At 40.3% G+C, this 20,552-nt stretch overlaps 1 protein-coding gene across 1 annotated transcript in view; it reads left to right on the top strand.

Moving 5' to 3' along the window:
* The window catches only part of CACNG4 (calcium voltage-gated channel auxiliary subunit gamma 4), a 79,115-nt gene extending 61,433 nt beyond the window's left edge, over window positions 1–17,682 (top strand). The window contains exons 3-4 of the mRNA XM_007434107.2: window positions 7,597–7,737; window positions 17,120–17,682. Of these exons, the coding sequence (XP_007434169.1) occupies window positions 7,597–7,737; window positions 17,120–17,658 (680 nt within the window). The 3' untranslated portion in view covers window positions 17,659–17,682. The remainder of the gene's footprint in view (window positions 1–7,596; window positions 7,738–17,119) is intronic.
* The last annotated feature ends 2,870 nt before the right edge of the window (window positions 17,683–20,552 follow it).

The following is a 20,552-nucleotide window of genomic DNA, read 5'->3' as shown; positions in this document are numbered from 1 at the left end:
AGCTGCTAGAAAGGCAACGGTCAGATAAGTGGGGCTTGATCCCGTTCCAAGAAACTAATTTGAGAAAACTAGGGCCCCTCCCTAGTTTACACAAAGATAAAGGGAGGGAGGGGGAAGCACTTTATTTATTTATTTATTTATTTATATCCCACCCATCTCCCCCAGAGGATGACTCTGGGCAGCTCACAATTAAAATCAAACATCAAAAACAGTTAAAAATATAAATATCCACATTAAATTAGCTAAAAAATCATACTATATAAAAAGACTATACACATAAACCTCAGACTTGCAAGATTCTGTTACTAGAGCTGTTACAATAAAAGTAGTCCTGGCGGATACGGCACTGCTTTCTAAGTCTGGTCCACCTTATAGGGCTGACGCAAATAGGATCTGCCCACCCACAAGGCATGCCTGCAGAAAATGCTTGCTGAGCCTCTCCATGCTCCTTGAGGTTCAGGCGGATGGGACTTGTCTTCAGGAGCTCTACTACTAGAACTTTGCTTATATTCTTGATTCTTAGAAAGCTATTAAAAACTTACCTTTTTCAAAGATGCTTTGGGAGAGCGGAATAAGGAACAGATTATCTGAGATGCACATCAGCACTATCAGAATAGATGTAATTTATTGAGTATTGTGATAGACAATTTTAAATTTAGTTAGGTATGTTATAAGTCACAGTATCAAAGAAGTTATTTTTTACCATATTATTTATTGGGGTTTTTTCTTTTGTTTTCTGTTTTGTTTTTTGCCATTAGCTGTGTAGTGGGAAGAATTGAAGTAGCATAAAAAGATTTGAAATAAATAAAACAACTAGACAAAAATTTAAATGTACAGGCAGTAACATGCAAATAATACGTTCTGTCACAGTATTTAGAATAATAAGGTGCTAAAATACAAAACGCATGGTTCAGCAGTCAGTTCAGCTGTAGGCCACTGATCTAATAGAGTAACTGACTGACAGCAACGTGCCTTCCCTTTGTTTTCAAACTATCCAGCGGTCTTCAGGATTCACGTTTAAGAGAAGTGAGGGAATTGTAATTTAAAAAGAAAAAACAAAAACCCAGACTCCCTTGCCTGCAGACAATATAATAAAGCTTCACGCCATCCAGCCAGTAAAGGAAGCTAGGATTGGAAATGATTCTGCTACGTACAACTAACTCTTTTGGTAAGTCCTATTATTCAGCAGGAATCCTCATAGTAAAACATAGCTGTTAGACAATGGGAGGACAGTTGATTCTCATTTTTAGATTAAGATAAATCAGAAGTTTCAGATTAAGATAAATTAGGAGTTTGTTTTATCCATAAATAGAAGAAAACTTAATCAAATGTTCTGATATTACTCTTAATGAAAAAACCAGGGTGGATCAGTTTCTTCATATTTTAAGATGGAAAGACTTGAATTCCAAGATTTAATTAGTACTGCATGAGCTTAAAAAATATTTATATTGTCATCTTAGCCTCTTGGGGAATATTTTTTAATTCTCTAAAAGTTCAAAAATGTTTAGATATGAGCTGAGCAACCTTCTTCAGCTTAGTCCCATCCAGATGGATAATGGCTACAGAAATCCCAAAACTCCGAGCTAGCATGGCCTGTGGTGGAAATTATGGAAATATACTGCTACAATTATCACAATAGTAGCAGTATATAAATGGAAGAATATCCAGAGGATACCTAGTTGAGGTATGATATTCTAGAGGGGGACACCAAGAAATTATAACAAACATAAGAGTGCATTTAACCTAAAGAGACTTTGCTGAATGTCTGAAATAGGCAACAATAGTAATAAAGTTCTAGTTTCCTTTTTCATGAGAATTTTTTTTTCCTTCTTAAACTCTAGACAGTGAATGCTATCAGAGCCTATTGTTCTTACAGTCCCATACCCACTGCTGGACCTTAGTGTCAGAGGCTCAATAATTATTATGAAAAGGCTTTAGCTCCTCCCTCTCTCCCTCCCTTCATTAATGATGCTTCTGCTAAACAGAAGAAAAATGGCAGGTGGTATATTATTATTATTATTATTATTATTATTATTATTATTTATAGCTGCCCCACTCAGATGGACTCTGGGCAGCATACAGAACCATAAAAGAGTAAAAACAATTAAAAACATAAAACCACACAGACAGCCTGGACTAAAACAATCATAACAGCAACAAGACATGACAGCAGGGCTCCCAAAAATACATTAACCCCAGGCCTGGGATCAAAGCCAGGTTTTAAGAGCTTTCCAGAACCTCAGGAGAGAGGGTAGCACAGGAGCATGAATATTGTATATTCTGTCTTTCTGACAAAAAGTGTGATTTGTGACATCATCAGTAAAAATGTGAGATACTCCTTGCCCTGGCTTGCCCAGAACCTTGGCTAACATGAAAATCACTTGTTATCATGCTGAAATATTCATTTGACTGTAATATGGTTTCTGAGGCTGCCCACGTAGTTGAGCTGAGGCTGGACATCCAGAAGAGTGAGGCCAATTTATCCTTTTCATTACAGCAGGTGCAACTTTGCTGAAACCAATCCTCATTCACTTACGATGTTGTCTGAAAATATTCAGGCATCAAGAGGCTATAGTTAGCACAAAAAAATGTCTTAGCTTGCATGACTGAGTTGATAGCAAGTCTTGGTCACTAATCTTCCCTTTTTCCTAGAGCCTGGAAGGAAACCAAGCAGAATGAACACAGCTGCCACATTCTGCCACCCTTGCATAATGAATAGCAATGCTTTATGGGGACTTTTTCTGGAGTATGATTTGCTCACGTTGCTTCATTTCTAGGCATGTAGAGCAAAACCTATATTTTGTGGCAGTTTTTCAAGAGGAAGCTACATTCTCACTCATTTCTGTTCAGGATAATCAGAATCAAGACTCCAGTCCTAGAAAATTAGAGTCTCTTAACCTTGGATGCATTAGTCATTTGCAGGGTAGGAAGAAAAATAGCACCTTGTTACTAAAGGGTAGCACTATTTCCTGAAATACTTAAGCTCAGTAAGTGCTACAAGAAGATGTTATGGACTTTGGCCCGCATATAAGAATATCCCTTCTGCCATAAAAAATGAAAAATACAATTTAGATCACAGTATAAGAATATTACAGTATATAAAAGGAGAGACTCCAAATAAGAAAGAAACTATTTAAAATACAATTTATAACTCACATAGAGAGTTATAAATTGTATATTCGTTTCTTATTTGACAAAAATATAACTAGAAATATGACAAAATACAGCTCTTATGCACCATGTCTTTGCAAAAACTATAAACTTAGTTTTACTATAATTGATTGTTACTTGGTCTTCTTGGCAATACTGTACCAGGACATGCAAGGCTCTTCTAAAGCCTCTTGGGAGCTTGACAGCATCACTGTATTATCCACATAGAGTAGGATGGAGATATGCCCATCTGCCACCTTAGGAGGATGAACATTCAGGTTGCCTAAGTGACTCACCATGTCATGGATACTATTATTAAACAAAAGTGGAACAAGTATGCAGCCTTATTTAAACACTTTAGATGTTGGAACAGCATGTGATAAATATCCCTAAGGACTACATTTTACCTTCAAAGAAGTGCTGTTATAAAGACTTGAAACAAGAAATAATAAATGGGGATCAATCAAAGAAACTTCCAATTTTCTCCAGGGACTATCATTGGAACTAGAATCAAGTACTGACTGTAAATCTATGAAGGGTACATATGAGGAGATTATAGCATTTGGTGAGTATTTCTCACTAAGATAGCCTCTCAGCTATCAAATTTTCTTCCTTCAGCCAGTCCCTTAATTTCCCTTGGAGGTGCCTGGCAGGCAGGAACATCTCTTCTACTTTTTGAAGATGGTGACTATAATTGCTCTGCCTTTATTCTTACGAATACTGCCAGATTTATCAATACTTGTAAACGGTGTAGCCAGAACAGAGAACCTCCATTTATAAACTTTTTAATTAAAGCAGGAAGAATTAAATATCTCTAAGAACCTTCCCTGGGTCTCAGATGAGAGATCAAGTGTATAATCTCAGAGGCCTGTCATTTGCAAGCCTCAGGGGCTAACACAACATTATTAAGATTTTTGTGACAACACTGGTGTTGACAGAGCTCAGAGCTCAGAGCTCTTTTATTCCTATTACGACTGACAAAATCTCCACTATCATGAATTTTCATGTAAGTGGCAAGAATCATAGGAGTATACAGTGGTACCTCGGTTCACGAACTTAATTCGTTCCGCGACTCTGGTTGTGACCCTAATTGGTCGCGACTTGAATCAAATTTTCCCATAAGGTTCAATGTAAATACGGTTAATCCGTTCTGACCCCTCCGAATTTGGTCGTGACCCGATTTTGATCGTGTCCCGAATCAAATTTCCCCATAAGGTTCAATGTAATTACGGTTAATCCGTTCTGAACCAAATGTATTTTTTTTAAAAAACCGCAAAAATATGAAACAAAATACAGTACGAAGAGAGAGAACGCTAACCTTGCTCGACGCGACTTCTGGTGTGGAGGACAGGAAGGCGGGTGGGGAGGCGGTTATTGCTTGGAGGGAGGGTCCCCCTCCCTACAGGAAGCCACAACCACGTGTCATGGGAGGGAAAATGGCCACGGATCCTGTTCGTCACCCAATCCGGCGTTCGCGAACGGAGGCAAAATTTTGTGAACGGAGCTGTTCGTGACCCGAATTGGTCGTGAACAGAAGCGTTCGTGACCCGAGGTACCACTGTACTTACTTTTTGTTATGTGTTAGACTGGTCAGCAATCCAATGTAATGTGGAAGAATAGCACCATCACAAACAGCAGAAGAAACACTGGGCTTTTGCTGTTACAACAAGCATGAGCAATATATAATCCTCTGGATTCTACTAGTCTGCAGCTGCCCTGATTCCTTGTAGTTGGCCATGATGTCTAGGGCTGATGGGAGTTAAGTGTTACCTATTCATGTTTGAGAAGCAGCAAAGGAATTATATCAGAGTACAGTTATGAACCTTAGAGTAAAGACCATTAAACACAGTGGAATATGCTGTGAGTATATTCATGGAGAATTGTACTGTGGAACACAAATCAGAACATAAGGGGCCTGAGTTTAAAGAGCAAGCATTCCATAGACTTCCAATGTGGTTTTAAATAGGACATATTAATCTCAGTCACATTTATATGGCAACTGGTTCTTTAGGGTTTTATTTCTTACTTTCTTTTTAATACTTGAGGGTTTTTTTCCTGAAGACATTTAACCCAGAATACTCATCCTCATGACTGAATATTCATCCTCATAATGAATTACTAGACTGCAAATTTGCTGTATTGCACATATCCCTCACCAGTGGCCACTCTGGTTAAAGCTTATTGTTACTGGAGTTCCCCAATACCTGAAAGACCACATATTGCCCATCCTAGATTTACACATGTTCACACAGCCAATATTAATCCAAATTCATGAGAAGGCTACCCTCTTCCTGCCCCCCCCCCCAAACCAAGCTTTAGTAAACTGAGAATTGATTGGGCATAGTCAGGTCATGGCCTAAATCAACCACTAGGGGCAGAAGAGTGTTCCAGCGATCCTCTTCTATGACACAAAATGTTATAAATCCCTTTGCACTGTAAAATGTGGAAGGACTGTGGTTTAAGTATAGATTACTAGCCTTAAATGCAGAAAGTCCCAGATTCAGCCTTGGCCTTCTCAGGTAGGCCTGGAAAACTCTCTGCCTGAAACCTGGAACTGACAATAACAATCAATATCGACCAGGGATGGGTAGCCACATTTCGCCAAAGTACAATGATAAGGAAAACTGGGAATTGTACTTCAGCGACATCTGGCAGGCCACCAGTTCTCCATCTTTGCTATAAACAGCACTGAGCTAGATGGACCTGTAGCCTGACTTAGTGTAAGATATTTTTAAGTGTAAAAGTATCTACTTTTCCTACCTACTGGATTTAGCTCATTTAGAAAGGATGGGAACCATGCCCAACCATTGCTTAAGTAACCAACATGATTGATATGATCTGTATAAGAAATAAACAACCCTTAAAATAGTTCCTTTGACAAGCAAGCCCTGGTCAAGTTCCGTCATATTAAAATAAACCCGGGCCTTCTGTCCTCAATCCATTTTGCCCTAGGATGCCAAACCAAGGTATGAGCAACACTATTCTTCCTTCTGTGTCTCTAGGTACAGTAATTGTGAGCCTGTTCTGAAGCCCTTGCCTGACGTAATTCTCTTGCAAATCAGTAAGCGTCTCACGGTGATTGCAATTTACCCTTTAGTATAAAATAAAAATGCCCCTTACTTCGTGGTAAAATCTGCAAAAGAGACATTGTGAAACAAGCTCAAGTATTGATCTCTCCTGATAGGAACCAATTCCCAGGATGCTGGAAATCTATTTTTTCCTCTACTTCCAAAGGCCCTCTGTCAACCTTCCTATGTCAGTCATCCTCAGCACTCCCCTTCTTCCCTTCCCTCTTTTCTTCACTGGCCTCTCTGATTCTTTTTTACTTTTAATGTTTGTGCCCTTTCACCCCAGTGCTGTTGGGGAATTTGCTGAGGCAGAAAAGAGGCTGGCTTTCAAAATAATAAAATAAGTAAATAAACAAGCATACAGTAAAGGATCGGAATGACGTGGAACCAAAGAATGCCGTATGAATTGATCAATGAACCCAGACCTTGAAGGGGTGACAAAGAATGCCAATTACTGCTGAGATTCAGAAGGCAGTGGGCATCAAATGCCCCTTCTGCCTTCCTTTGAGCAAGCTCCCCCTAAAAGCTTGTGTGCTTGGGCTTTAATGCTTCAGCCCCAGAGAAGGCTGGATGGGGCAGGGCAGATTCCAGGACAGCTCCCATACAGTCTGTAGGCTTAATTATCCAAATCCACATGCTTGCAAGTGGCTGTTCATAATGCTGCCTCCCTGGCATTATGCCATCATCTGCTCATCCATTTTTCATTGCTCTTCCCTGCATTAATTTCTGGGTTATTCTTTATAACCCCTTTAGCTGGTAGCTTGTCAGAAAACGTTTCCCCACGTTATGGCTCTGGAAAGCTGATTATGATAATAACCTCATACATTTTCCAGCAGGAATTGCAAAAACCTCATCAGAAAAGCAAATGGAAGATACAGTGTTTTAGAGGAGGTTTCCCATCCCAGAGCCAAACATTTTGCCCAAATACATAACATTCCTTATTCTGGTAACTTGTAGTTCACTTGCATTACTGTTCCCTTCATTCCCTATCATTGAACTGACTGGGGTGATTCTGACACTGCAAGCCAACTTACCTGCTGGACTCCAGGTTCAAAGAAGTTGAAAACCAGTTGGTTTTTTTCACCTTTCTTGAGAGTATTCCACGCAGTCTTCTGCTATTCTTTTGCTATTCTTTTGTACTGCTGGATGTATAACTTATATGAATGCATGATGATGATGCATTTTCAGTATTTTTTGGAAGCAGCTGCAGTAACATGCTCCAAGTGCTGAGTATAAATCTTATTTGATTAATAAATTATCACCGACCATGTGCATTTGTGTTTTAATTGTTACAGAAGTACATTCCTTTAAAAACCAATAGCAAAACAATCTTGCACTGTTATGGTCCTGTATCTCTACCACCCCCTTTCTTTCTCAGGTATAGTACGTGCCTCCAGTGTGTTTCCCATCCTAAGCACAATCTTACTGTTACTGGGAGGGCTCTGCATCGGAGCTGGGAGGATCTACAGCAGCAAGAACAACATTATCCTTAGTGCTGGAATTCTTTTTGTAGCAGCAGGTAACTTTTTCCCACTTAATATTTTACAGGCTTCGTCCTTAATTTTTCAGTGGGCATTGGGGATGGAAAAGGTAGTGTCCCCCAAATAATATCAGCAAAGGTATTTTATGATTATTGATTGGGTGCAGATCTTCACTGAGCCAATTCTGCTGGAACTGAAGGAGAACAAAGATGTGATTTTCTTCAGCCCTCACCCTCCCACAGCGCCAAGTGCCACCACATACAGTCACCACATTTCAAGCTGGGAAGCACACTTACTACTTTGGGAACCTGGTTTCTCTTCCAACATGGCTGCAGAAAGGATGATTGCAGTAACAGAACAAGTTACAAAGCGCTGATTTAACAGAATGCTACCTATCACCCATTTTAGGTCCCCATCCCAAAAACACTTTTTTAGTAGCCCTGCTTGCTTTTGCTGTTACTGGGGGGCAGGTGGGCACATTTCCAAACCAGCCCTAGGCTGCAGCCACCATCAGACTCATGCGGCCCATCTGGGGGTCAGAATCATCCTTGAAAATAAGAATGATGCTGTAACTGGCACTTTGCTTTACATAAAAATGTAAAATGGTTAGATCAAACAGCCTGGAAGCCACCAAAGAAGGTGTCCACTTGCTTTCTGAACACCTGGTTGGAAACCCCTCCTCCAAATTTTCCAGCCTTCTCTCCTTCCCTTGGATTTCACATAGCTTTTTGAATGGAATGGGAGGAGGCCTTAGGTTTCTGGAAGGGCAAGGTAAGATCCAACTCCATATTTCACTCATGATCTTCCTCTAAAAAACTCAGGAACTAATCACGCTCAGGTACTTTTCTCTTGTGCTATTTTTTTCTCCTTACCAACACATTCTAAAAGAGCAACCTTCCTTTTTGAAAAGTAAGCTAGCAAATGATCAGCCCTGCAGTATATCCATGGTTCAGTGGTAGGCAATCTGATACCTTTTGGTTCCTACAAGCTCTTGCCATCAACCATGCTGGCTACAGCTGATGGGAGCTGAAGTCTATTTGGTACCAGGTTGCCAACCCTTGGCATGGTTGTTGTTTTTCCTTTGTTTAATCCTGATGTCACACACAGTAAATGCCTCATCTTTCCACTTCTTATCCATACCAATTCTCTTAGGATGTAGTTGTAGATTCTACCTAGCTTGCCTTTGACATTGGGAATGTTTAATTTAAATGTCGCTGAGTTAGATCAGCATTAGTAGTACTAAGGTTATACTGAAATCAAATAATGATTAACAAGTCCTCCTGAGGCTCTTGCATTCCACTGAGGGCTGCTTTGAGTGTCCTCTGGGTAGAAAGGAAGGATATAAATCAAAGGTGACAGAGAAGAAAGATGTGTTCCACCATCTGGCTGCCTGGCTATCTGTAGAAAACAACTTCTTCGCAGGAACAGATTTTTGGGCACTCCCAGGAACAGCTAGCTGTTCAGGATTATGTTGGTTTCCTGGGACTGCAATTTTAAAGGAATGCTGGTAAGGTCTTCACTGAAAGAGTAACTCTAGAGGAGCCCAGAGCATTTACAGTTTAAAAAAAATGTAAATTATATCTCTGTCTTCATTACACCCACACAGAACAGACCAACTTGTTTTATCTTACTGTGCAGCCAGGATTTGCAGGGGAAAGGATGTAGAGTAGTTTGGGGTTTCTGTGAGCAGCTTACACTATTCTTTGCAGACAAAGTCAATTAGATCTGCCATGACAGTCTACAAATGAGGGATATAAGTTTGGCAACCACTTACCTGTTATATAGGAATCTTTTCAGCTTGTAGATCTCAACAATATAGATTGTATGTATGGAGAAATGAGAGCTAATATCTCCTCATTAGTCCCTCTAGTTAATTAAATTGGCCAGCATGGGATCAGTCCATGTTTCAAGTTATCAGTTCCTTCTTGTGACAGGGATATATTTCCCACTGTCTAAAAGAGGCAGTAATAAGACCTCTACTGAAGAATCCTTCCTTCTGCTTAAAGATATTTATGATTGCAGGCGAGTCACAAATATTCCATTTTAGGAAAGATGATTGAGAAGGCAGTGACTTCCGAGTTCCAGAAGCATCTGAATGATGTGGACTGTCTGGGGAAGTGAAGCTGGCACAACTGGAAGTAAAGAGTCTGAGATCAGATAAGACCATTATCAAACCATTGCACAGATTCAGCATCCCAGGCTGAGAAACAAGTAGCAAATAGTCCATTACCAAATAAAGAAGGAGAAATAGGAACATGGTTTAAACACCAGAGTTAACACATAAATATGGCTGGATTCATACACTCTGTGGCAGCTGATCTTGATCATTATAACAGCAAATTTAACATTTCCAATAAAAGCAACTTCTCTGAACCATGTCCTTGAATTATCCACCGTTAAGCTCATGGCAGTATGTTTGTGTTCCTAGAGAGATATTTACAGTATTGCCATGTCCAGGGTGAAGTACTCTGGATTCAGGTCAGTTGGGCTTTCAGCTGAGTTATGGTGCTGAACCTGCCTTAGTCACCTTGGTGGATGATGTACGCTTGAACTGAACAGGAAGGTGAGGATCTCTGGACATCTTGAGGTTCTTCTGGATTAGCTGGCAGGATTGGGCCCCAAGTACACTATTTTATAGAGGTTCTGTTTCTTTTTGGCAGGTCATGTCCAGAAGTGGTGCTGAAAGACTATGATTTGGTACCCTAGGTCTCATGTCCCACAGAGCTTCATTGTGTTGTTCATGTTATTCCACAACTATATGAAACTGCTAGGGAGTTGTAATGTGGTGTTTTGGAGTGGGATGTCATCATTCTGCTGATGACACCCGATTTTATTGCTCCTTACCATCCAACTTCAAGGGAGCAAGAAGTATCCTTGAGGATGCTTAAGTTTAATATTGGGCTGGATGAAGTAGGAGAAGCTGAAATTAAATCAGGCCAGACAGATGTTGTAACTGAAGAAGAAGCTAGAATTAGAGAAGGAGATTCAGGCTGCACTCTGTATGAAAGAAGAGTTTTGCAGTTCAGAAATACAGGTTGACCTAGATTAGCAACTGCCTTGGCCAGTGACCATTCAAAGTTACAGGTAGTCCTCGGGTTATGACTACTTGTTCAGCAACTGTTTAAAGTTATGACTGTGCTGTACAAGGGGGACTTACAACCAGTCCTTGAAGTTGCAGCTATCACAGCATCCTTGCAGTCATGTGATCATGATTTGGGTGCTTGGCAACTGGCTTGCAGTTACAACAATTGCAGTCTCCTATGGTGACATGATTGCCATTTGTGACTTTCCCTGCCAGCTTCCCACAAGCAAAGTCAATGGGGAAGCCCGCAGGAGGTTGCAAGTCACTCCTGCTCCTACCACTTTCTCAGCCACCCACTCACCCATACTCTGTAGCGTGCACCCACGGCACCCACCCGCCTGCCCATACTCCATGGCCTGCAGCACCTGCCCATCCAGAGCTTTCACCCATAGCTCTTGCCCACCAGCCTGCTTGCCTGGATTCCTGCCTCTTCCTACTTTGTGGTCATGTGAGGTCCTCACTTAACCACCCACATGTTCTTGGGTTACAACGGCAACTGGGACTGCTGGGATTGCCATCACTAAGTGATGCAGTCACATGACATCATGCTTTACAACCACATTGCTTAATGACAGAAATTCTGGTCCCAATTGCCATCATAACCTGAGGACTACCTGTAAGTGATGAAAAAGTAACTGCAACCAATGCCTGCATTTACAACCTTCATAGTGTCTCTCTCTCACGTTTGCCATTACAGTCAGTATGTGTTGTCCTATGCCTGATTCATTTTTTTTTCTCCCCCCCTTGCAGAACAGAGAGATTGCTTAAACAAGTGATCTCTTCCAGAGCTGCTTTTCTCTGCAATAGCGTAGTGCTTCCCCAAAAGGTGCTAATGGCTAGTTGCAAGCTGGCTTTGTGATCTTAATTAGCCAGCTCCCAGCTGCTGCCTGTAACTGACAAGACTTCAATCAATTTTACACCTTCAGCTTTTGTTTGTCTCCTAAGCAGCTGGGGGCTCAGAACTGCGAGCACACTAGGAAAACAGCTGTCGCCAGCACATTCCTTTCAGTGTATATTCCCCTTTGTGTGCCTACTTACCCTCTTGTAATCCCTTCCTCTCCAATGAATGTAAATACAAACATTAATCCCCTTCTTGCTAATTATCCCAGTACTGGCGTGAGCATTCCAAAGGATGGGAGAGTGGGGAAAAAGGGCTATAAGATTTGCACTTTTACCTGGCTTCTTCATGAGTTGAGTTCTGGAAACCTTCCCAGCTGTTTGGGCTCACCCAGCTATTTAGAGTCATATCCTTCCGATGTTATAAAGCAAAGAAAAGCTGAATTAAAACTATAACCAATCATAGTCACGTGATTTTCCACTTTGCAACCACATCACTTAGGGACTGAGTTTCCAGTTCCAATTCTGGTTGCTAAACGTGGACTACCTGTACATCTTGATTTTAAGCGGTCAATAGATTTGTAGTTTGAGGAATGTTTTTGTGCAATTATGCCTGGTGAGCCAGCTACAACTCTTCTCGAGCCAGTCTGCTTTGGAAGGGGTTATTCATGCCTTGGTAACATTCTGTTTTGATTACTGCAATGCATTTTAGAGGGGGCTGCTCTTGAAAACAACCCAGAGGTTGTAGTTGGTGTAAAATGCAGCAGCTAAGCTATTGAATTGGCACAAAATATAGATCGTAGGATGCCTATGCTGAAGGATCTGAACTGGTTGCCAATTGCTCCACCGGGCACAATTTCAGGTGCTGATACTGATCTTTAAAGCCCTAAACTGCATAGAAGTTATCTAAGGAATTACCTCCCCTGCTACAAACCAACCTAGTTGTTGAGATCCATATGAAAAGGCTTTTGAAGGTGCCCCAACTGTCAGAGACTCATCCTTCTGAGGAGGGGGGCTTCTGTGTTGTTCCCAGGCTATGAAACACAGTCCCCAGAAATTACTTTTGGACCACAGCTTTTTTTTACCACTCCTTTGAGTGTTAATTGTTATTATTATTTAATTTTAGTGTTAATTTTAATATATGCTTTTAACATTTTATATTATTTTTTAAAACATTGTTAATTGCCTTCAGTATTCACCAGAGGACAAAATTGAACTATTAAATATCTATCCATCTAACTATCTAACTATCTGTCATGGAGCCCAGGTGTAACTAGCATCTTCTAGGTCCAATTCAGACATTTGCTTGAAATGTGGTTCCATGCATTTTATTTAGAAAAATCACTGCCTTTAGTAGAAGTTGCCTTCTGCTAAAGAAGAACTTCAGAAGTAATTTATTATTTAAAACTTTAAAATAATTTACAAACTAAAGAGTTGGTGAGAAACAATTTTTGAAACCAGAGAACAGAGTTAGTACCCTCATGGTGTCATTTGTTATGCTCATCTTTCTAATTAGCCTCCTGTTCAGAAGATACTGAGTTTGGATCTGATTAGGTAACCCCAATCCTACAACTCCCCAAATGGGATAGATGAGGACTAGCAGGATGAGGGTGAGAGCTAGTTTGGTGTAGTGGTTAAGGCATCAGGCTAGAAACCGTGAAACTGTGAGCTCTAGTCCTGCCTTAGGCACGAAGCCAGATGGTTGACTTTGGGCCAGTCATGCTCTCTCAGCCCTAGGAAGCAGGCAAGGGCAAATCATTTCGGAAAAACTTTGCCAAGAGAACTGCAGGGACCGGTCCAGGTAGTCGCCAGAAGTCAAGGCTGACTCGAAGGCACCAAAGCAACAAAACAGGAGGGACAGGAGGGACTCCAAAGAACCAAAGCTGTTTTACCCTGGACTGTGTTTACCAAAAGGGGAGAAGAATTAAAAATCAACAGAAGGAAAAATGCAAAAAGGTCTCTGCCTTTTCTATCAGTGAGCTCTGACAGCAGCTTCAGACTCCTCTGATCAAGAGATTTGTGTGCTATGTAAGGTTTCCAAATTTCACCAGCTAAATGTCTCATGCTTTTTAGCTATTGATACATTGCTAAGCCTATAGCTACCCACTACATTATAACATTGTTAGTTTTATGAGCGCTTTACATCATAATTTTAATGTCAAGTATATGTATGATCCAAGTTACTTCTGCATGGGCTTTCATGTCTAAAAGCAGTATTTAAGAGCTACCATTTACTGTACCATGAAAATCCACAAACAGCAAATTAATTCAGGCAGATAAAATCATGAAAGAAATCTGTACAGGTAGTCCTCATTTAGCAACCATATTTGGGACCGGCGACTTGGTCATTAAGTGAAATGGTCGCTAAGTGAAACTGAAACTGTGCTTATGATCTTACTTCAGCTTTCCTTTGCTTTACAGATCTGCGAAGGTTGTAAACGCTAGGATTGGTCATAAAGTTACTTTTTCATCACTGTTGTAACTGTGAACAGGCACTAAATGAGACAGTTACTAAATGAGGACTACCTATATTAAATAGAGCAAAACTGAGAGACCTTTGGGTAGACATACTTTTGAAAATGATCTTATTTTCAAAAGAGACTGAGCCCAACATTTCTGAAGTTAATGACGTAAATCACTAGCATAGTAGAAACCAACTGCCTAGGTGGAACAATACAATATTACAGCAGTCTTCTTCATCTTAATGTCCTCCAGATGGTGTTGGACTATAATTCCCAATCCTACTGATACCAAGTTGAGGAAGGCAGTTCTATAGTTGCATATGAGTCTTGTATGGGAAGAAACCAATACAAAAAGTGCCATCCACATTGCTAAACAGAAGCTGGATACCCATAAATTAACCTTCCATCTTTACCATGTTGTCATTATAAGCAGTCGGAAGCTTTTGGGGGGATCCAGTGTGCTCATGGCAAACCCTTATTAAAGGAAATCTGCATTCATTCCCAATTCAGTGGGGATCCATATGTAGAGCTGCCACTTACGTTGACAGGTAGGAGGAAGCTCTTCCCTGTGCAGGAGTTGTAATGACATGTGCAGTTTTTCTAGTCTGGCACCGAAATCAAAGTGTTAAAACTAAAACTCAGCCTCTTCCACTGACTGCTTCCAATCATCCCTCACTCAAAAGCAAGGGCATAAATATTATCATGTTTTCTTTTAATCAGCAGGGATCGGGAAGAGAACTAGGGAGAAGACCAATAATAAGTATGAAGACAATCTCCATTATTACTATTATTATAGTGTGAACCCCAAAGAGATTTGGGATTTAAATACTAGTTTTGGAGTAATAAGCCTTTTGTTTTAACAAGTGAAAGCCTGGAAGTAAAATCTTACCCTACTTAGGCTCAAAATTATTATTATTATTATTATTATTATTATTATTATTATTATTATTATAGATTTTTTTTTTAAACACAGGCTTTTGTGTGTGCACACACACAGTATATCCTCACCTCTAGTTGCCAAGAGCTTGAGAAATCTCTCTGGGGTCACAGGATGCCTAGCTCCTTCACAGTAGTTATTGACACATAAAAAATAATGCTATTTCTTATCCTAAAGTAGGTGTCTGTGCTTCAGGGCTTGTCCTTCTCTTCTGAGATTTGCTACAACATTATTTCCAAACTAAGCAGATGATTCGCTGTTTAGCAGCCAGTCTTGTGCTTGTTTCATCAAGACTCTCTGCATTGACTCTGCTGTGGAAGAGTCCAGTTCACAGTGATTCGAGCAGCTTCCTCCAAAGTCAAATTTCTACTTGCCCTTCCTGACACAATTCTTCTAAAAATACTGTGGGTCTTGGTACTATGTAAAGAATACAGTTTCTGAACTTTTTTTTTTTTTGTCTGCGCTCAGTCATTGCTGACCCTGCAGTGACTGCTTGGACGAGTCCTTGCAGTTTTCAAGGCAATCGTTTTTAGGAAGTGGTTTGCCAGAGCCTCCTTCCTAGAGCAGAGCCCAGCTGGTGAGCGCAGGAGGCGGGGGTTTCCATTGCTTTGCGCCCTTTTTCGGGCGCGCGCGATTTTTTTTTTTTCCCCGCGCTTACCAGCAACTGCTCCCAACTCCTTTTTGCAAGGCGCCGCCAGCATTTTTCCTCCCACCGGAGTGAGAGTCCCCATTTATCTACTCACGTGAGTTTTCGACCTGTTGGGTTGACAGGAACTGGGGAGGAAACAGGAGCTCACCCTGTTTAACGTGAAGGCTGGACTCAAACCGCTGAAGCATTTCTGGCCGGCAACTTTCAGCGTCATTAAGCCGCTGCGCCACAGCGTCCCCCTTTTCTGAACTTGGCATTCCCCAAATAAGTGGGACTAGAACTCACACCCAACAAAGCTGTCTTCCAGAGTACTGAGGAAATTCCCCAGCACTATCTGGAAACCCTCCAGATCCATAAGGTATCTGGAGCATGGCATCTCAATCAGCTGTTCCTCCCTGTTGAAACTGGTGGCTCTGGTTAATCAGTGATCTGTCCATGAGAAAAGACTGATGGAGATGGCCCTAAGAACCAGACCACATTTTATCTGATTCAAGTAAAATCTAGATCTAATGTGTAGCTAGTAACGTGGTCAGGCCAATAAACCTAGTTAATCCCTTGTCTAATTTCCCACCATTCTAATAGGAGAGCACTCACTCTTCCCCCTCCCATTCATCATCTTCCTACCAGCCACCCACCTGGTTTCTACCCAGATGGATCAGATCTGAACTTATAATTATCATATGAATTTACATGGGCTTTAATAGATGCTATTATTACGATATATTTCAACTGTAGGTATTTTAACTATTTTTGTATTCCTTCATCACACAGGATATGCTCTGATCATTCTGTGTGGTATAGAATATATTGTACTGGAACTAAAAACTATTTAAGATAGTAAGCATACACAATTCACTTGAGACACTTCCCATGGGTTCATCTTTTATCTGTCTTAAGTAAGACAAGTCTTAGACTGAACATACTTTAGTAACTGTTGTTATCTATGACTTATCTTACACTATTGATTTTCTTCTTGAACATTCTTAGAGTTTGTTTGAAAACTATTGCCTTAAACCACATAGATAACATAAGCAAAGTTAAACCACTTGATGCCCTCCAAGTGTTTTGTACTTCAAGTCTAGGCAACTATTCATTACACACACACACACACACAAACTTGATTGCAGCCAATGACTAGTCACATCTGACAAAAAGACTTAAAACAGCACAAAAGCATAAAAATGTTATACTGTACAGTTATAAAATCTTAAAATTAAAGCCATCTTTCCTGTGTAAAGCAATCACAGCTGTAAGCAATTTTGTGATTCTGAAGTTAAGGTTCCAGTCCAACAATATAAAGCAAATAAAATCATGTTCAGAACAGGGGGGAAATTTATTAGCCAGCAGAGTAATTAGGGGTAAGATGCAAGTTGATGTGGCAAGAAAATTATCATGTTAATTGTCTTCTGGAGCTATTCTCCTAACCAGACTTCCCCCGCTATTTTCTTTCCAGGATTAAGTAACATAATAGGAATTATTGTCTACATATCCAGCAATGCAGGTGATCCTAGTGACAAGCGGGATGAGGATAAAAAGAACCAATACAGTTATGGCTGGTCTTTTTATTTTGGAGCCTTGTCTTTTATTGTGGCAGAAACAGTTGGTGTCCTAGCTGTGAACATTTATATTGACAAAAACAAAGAGCTGAGGTTTAAGACCAAGAAGCAGTTCCTTAAGACTTCTTCTGCTTCCCCTTACGCAAGGATGCCAAGTTACAGATACAGGAGAAGGAGGTCCAGATCCAGTTCTCGATCAACAGAACCTTCTCCATCCAGGGACATTTCTTCAGTTGGTATGAAAATGGCAGGTTCTCTTCCTATGAATGAAATCTCCATGTACACCCTCTCCAGGGAACCCTTGAAGGTCACAACAGCAGCAAGTTACAATATGGAACAAGATGCTGGCTTTCTTCAAGTCCACAATTTCCTTCAAAAGGAGTTCAAAGAGGGACTTCATATCAATATGGTCAACAGGAGAACAACACCTGTTTGAAGGGGTTTGTTTGTTTTTCTGAAAAAAAACAGAGGAAGCAAAATCCAGATCTTTTATACTATATGTGAAAAGCATGTATTTTGAAAATGCTGTTGCATACTTCAGGAATAAAAATCCCACAAGAAGTTGCAGACAGAGACATTAGCATAACAAAATGACCCAGAGATATGGAACAATACCTTTCTAGCTGATTTTTATAAGCTCTTTCAAAATTTGATTAAGAAAATAGTGTTTAACAAATACATACAGAAATTAAAATCAGCCGTTCCAATCCCTGCACTTTTGTAGTATGTATTGTGTAACTTGTGTCCTGGAAAATATTTTAGTGAAAATAGATTTTTAAATTTTCATTGTGGACTTTTTTCTATAACCCAGCCCTTTGGTACAAACTAAAACTCATCATAAATGCTGCCTAATGCTTATGTTTCTTTAGAGCAGAAAAAAGACATGAATGGGTATTTCCTCAGAAAGATTTTTTAGAGCAAAAGACAAACAATGGGGGTGGGGAGGAAGCGTATGGATGGCTCCAACTTTTGAGACCGATGAGAGGAAACCATTCAAACCAGAGTTCTGCTCCTGAGCCTTAGGCATACTTGGGAAATAATCTGGTTTCTGACTTTAAACACAATATGAAATTGCTGAGAATGTAGGAGTAGACTCAATTGACCTGTTTCAGGTTGACCTCTCTTCCTTGTTTACTGGACTGCCCAATAGGCTTTGGCTTTTGTTTGATTTTTTATTCTATCCACTCTTAAGGAAAGGCTATGATTAGGTGACAAACAACAGTTTCTTAAAAAATGCTCATCATCTACAGTACTACTGTACCTAAATGAATAGCCATCCCCCAAAAGGTTGAAAAAACTTGAATTGCAAAGTCAAAAGCAAGAACTTGGGGATGAGAAGGTATCAAGTGATGCTATATATCTGTAAAGCAAGTTTCCTAAACATGTGTCAGGGATAAATTTATCTAATCCCTTATTCTAGATTTCAAGCCTTTGTAGAAAGAAATCAAATCTAGAACTCATAACATGAATAGAACTGTGTTGGAGATGGGGGAAGAGGACCTCTACTAAACCAGTCATTTGCACCTCCAACCCTTACCTTTCTAGGGACTTTGTCTGAAGAACGTCTTTGTCCAAGTTCAGATCCTTTATCTTGAGCTGCTGTGAAATACATCATGTGAGACACTGTTCTGGCATGCTAAGCTGTAGTCCCGTCTCTTCAATGCTTTAAACATTGATCAGAGGCTTAGAACAGCATCAGGAAATAGCAATTTGACTGTGTTAATGGCAGGAATTGCAGATCTTTTTTCTATGAAGGGCTATAGATCCCAAACGGCAACAACAATCTATTAATTGAGTTCCACATTCAAATACTAATTACTTGTATTATAGGTTCTTACTTTTTTTTTTTTTTAATAAAGAGCAGCTTTTAAAAAATAATTATCTAATGCCTAGAAAAAGACTGTTGGGGCATTGTTGACTAAGAGGAAGAATGCCTCAACTCTTGCTTGAGAGGGAGATGATGAAGTCAGGCATGTGCACACTTGCTCCTTTTATTAGGGGACATCTCTCCCATTCCTGGAAAGGCATGCAAGAGATTGCTGGAAATTTCTATTGCTGCCTTTTTTTAAGGGGCAAAGGAACTTCCCAGAAGTATCGGGGGGGGGGCGGTGTAGAGGAAAGGGATGGAATTAAGTGGAAGATCTACCTCTCTCGCCCTCTGATTGGAGATTTCCCGCCTCTATTTCCTAAGTTTATAATTAATCCCAATTCAAATTCAGCCATCTGTTCTCTTGCAAAGCCTTAAGTTCTTTTAAAATCACCACAGAATCCTTTTGCATTGCATTCAGTTTCTACTACATAATATGAGCTGAGCTGAAATGAAGCAATTTTAGAAATACAGTACTGTGCAAAAGTTTTAGGCAGGTGTGAAAAAATGCTGTAAAGTAAGAATGCTTTCAAAAATATATATTGTAATTGTTTATGTTTATCAATTTACAAAATACAAAGTGTGCAAACAGAAGAGAAATCTAAATCAAATCAATATTTGGTGTGACTACCCTTTGGCTTCAAACCAGCATCAATTCTTACACTTGCACAGTTGTACACTTGCACAAAGTCAGGGATCTTGTAGGATTAGAATCAGGCGTATGATTAACCAATTATATGAAGCAGGTGCTAATGATCATCAATTTCATATGTAGGTTGAAACACAGTCATTAACTGAAATAGAAACAGCTATGTAGGAGGCTTAAAACTGGGTGAGGAACAGCCAAACTCTGCTACTAAGGTGAGGTTGTGGAAGACAGTTTCATGTCACAGGTTGTACACCATGGCAAGACTGAGCACAGCAACAAGATACAAGGTAGTTATACTGCATCAGCAAGGTCTATCCCAGGCAAAAATTTCAAAGCAGACTGGAGTTTCAAGATGTCCTGTTCAAACTCTTTTGAAGAAGCACAAAGAAACAGGCAACATTGAGGACTGTAGGCACAGTGGTCAGCCAAGGAAACTTAAAGCAGCAGATGAAAGACACACCATGCTTACTTCCCTTTGACATCGGAAGATGTCCAGCAGTGCCATCAGCACAGAACTGGCGGAAATCAGTGGGACCAAGGTACACCATCTACTGTCCAGAGAAGTCTGGCCAGAAGTGGTCTTCATGGAAGAATTGCGGCCAAAAAGCCATACCTCCGACGTGGAAACAAGGCTAAGTGACTCAACTATGCATGAAAACCTAGGAACTGGAGTGCAGAAAAATGGCAGCAGGTGCTCTCAACAGATGAGTCAAAATTTGAAATATTTGGCTGTAGCAGGAGGCAGTTTGTTCGCCAAAGCGCTGGAGAGCGATACAATAATGAGTGTCTGCAGGCAACAGTGAAGCATGGTGGA

This window comes from Python bivittatus, unplaced genomic scaffold (genome assembly GCF_059951505.1).
Source record: "Python bivittatus isolate LINGU-HERP-01145 unplaced genomic scaffold, Pbiv_v1 ctg000220_np1212, whole genome shotgun sequence".
Lineage (NCBI taxonomy): Eukaryota > Metazoa > Chordata > Lepidosauria > Squamata > Pythonidae > Python > Python bivittatus.
This window is presented reverse-complemented; position numbering and strand designations above follow the sequence as displayed.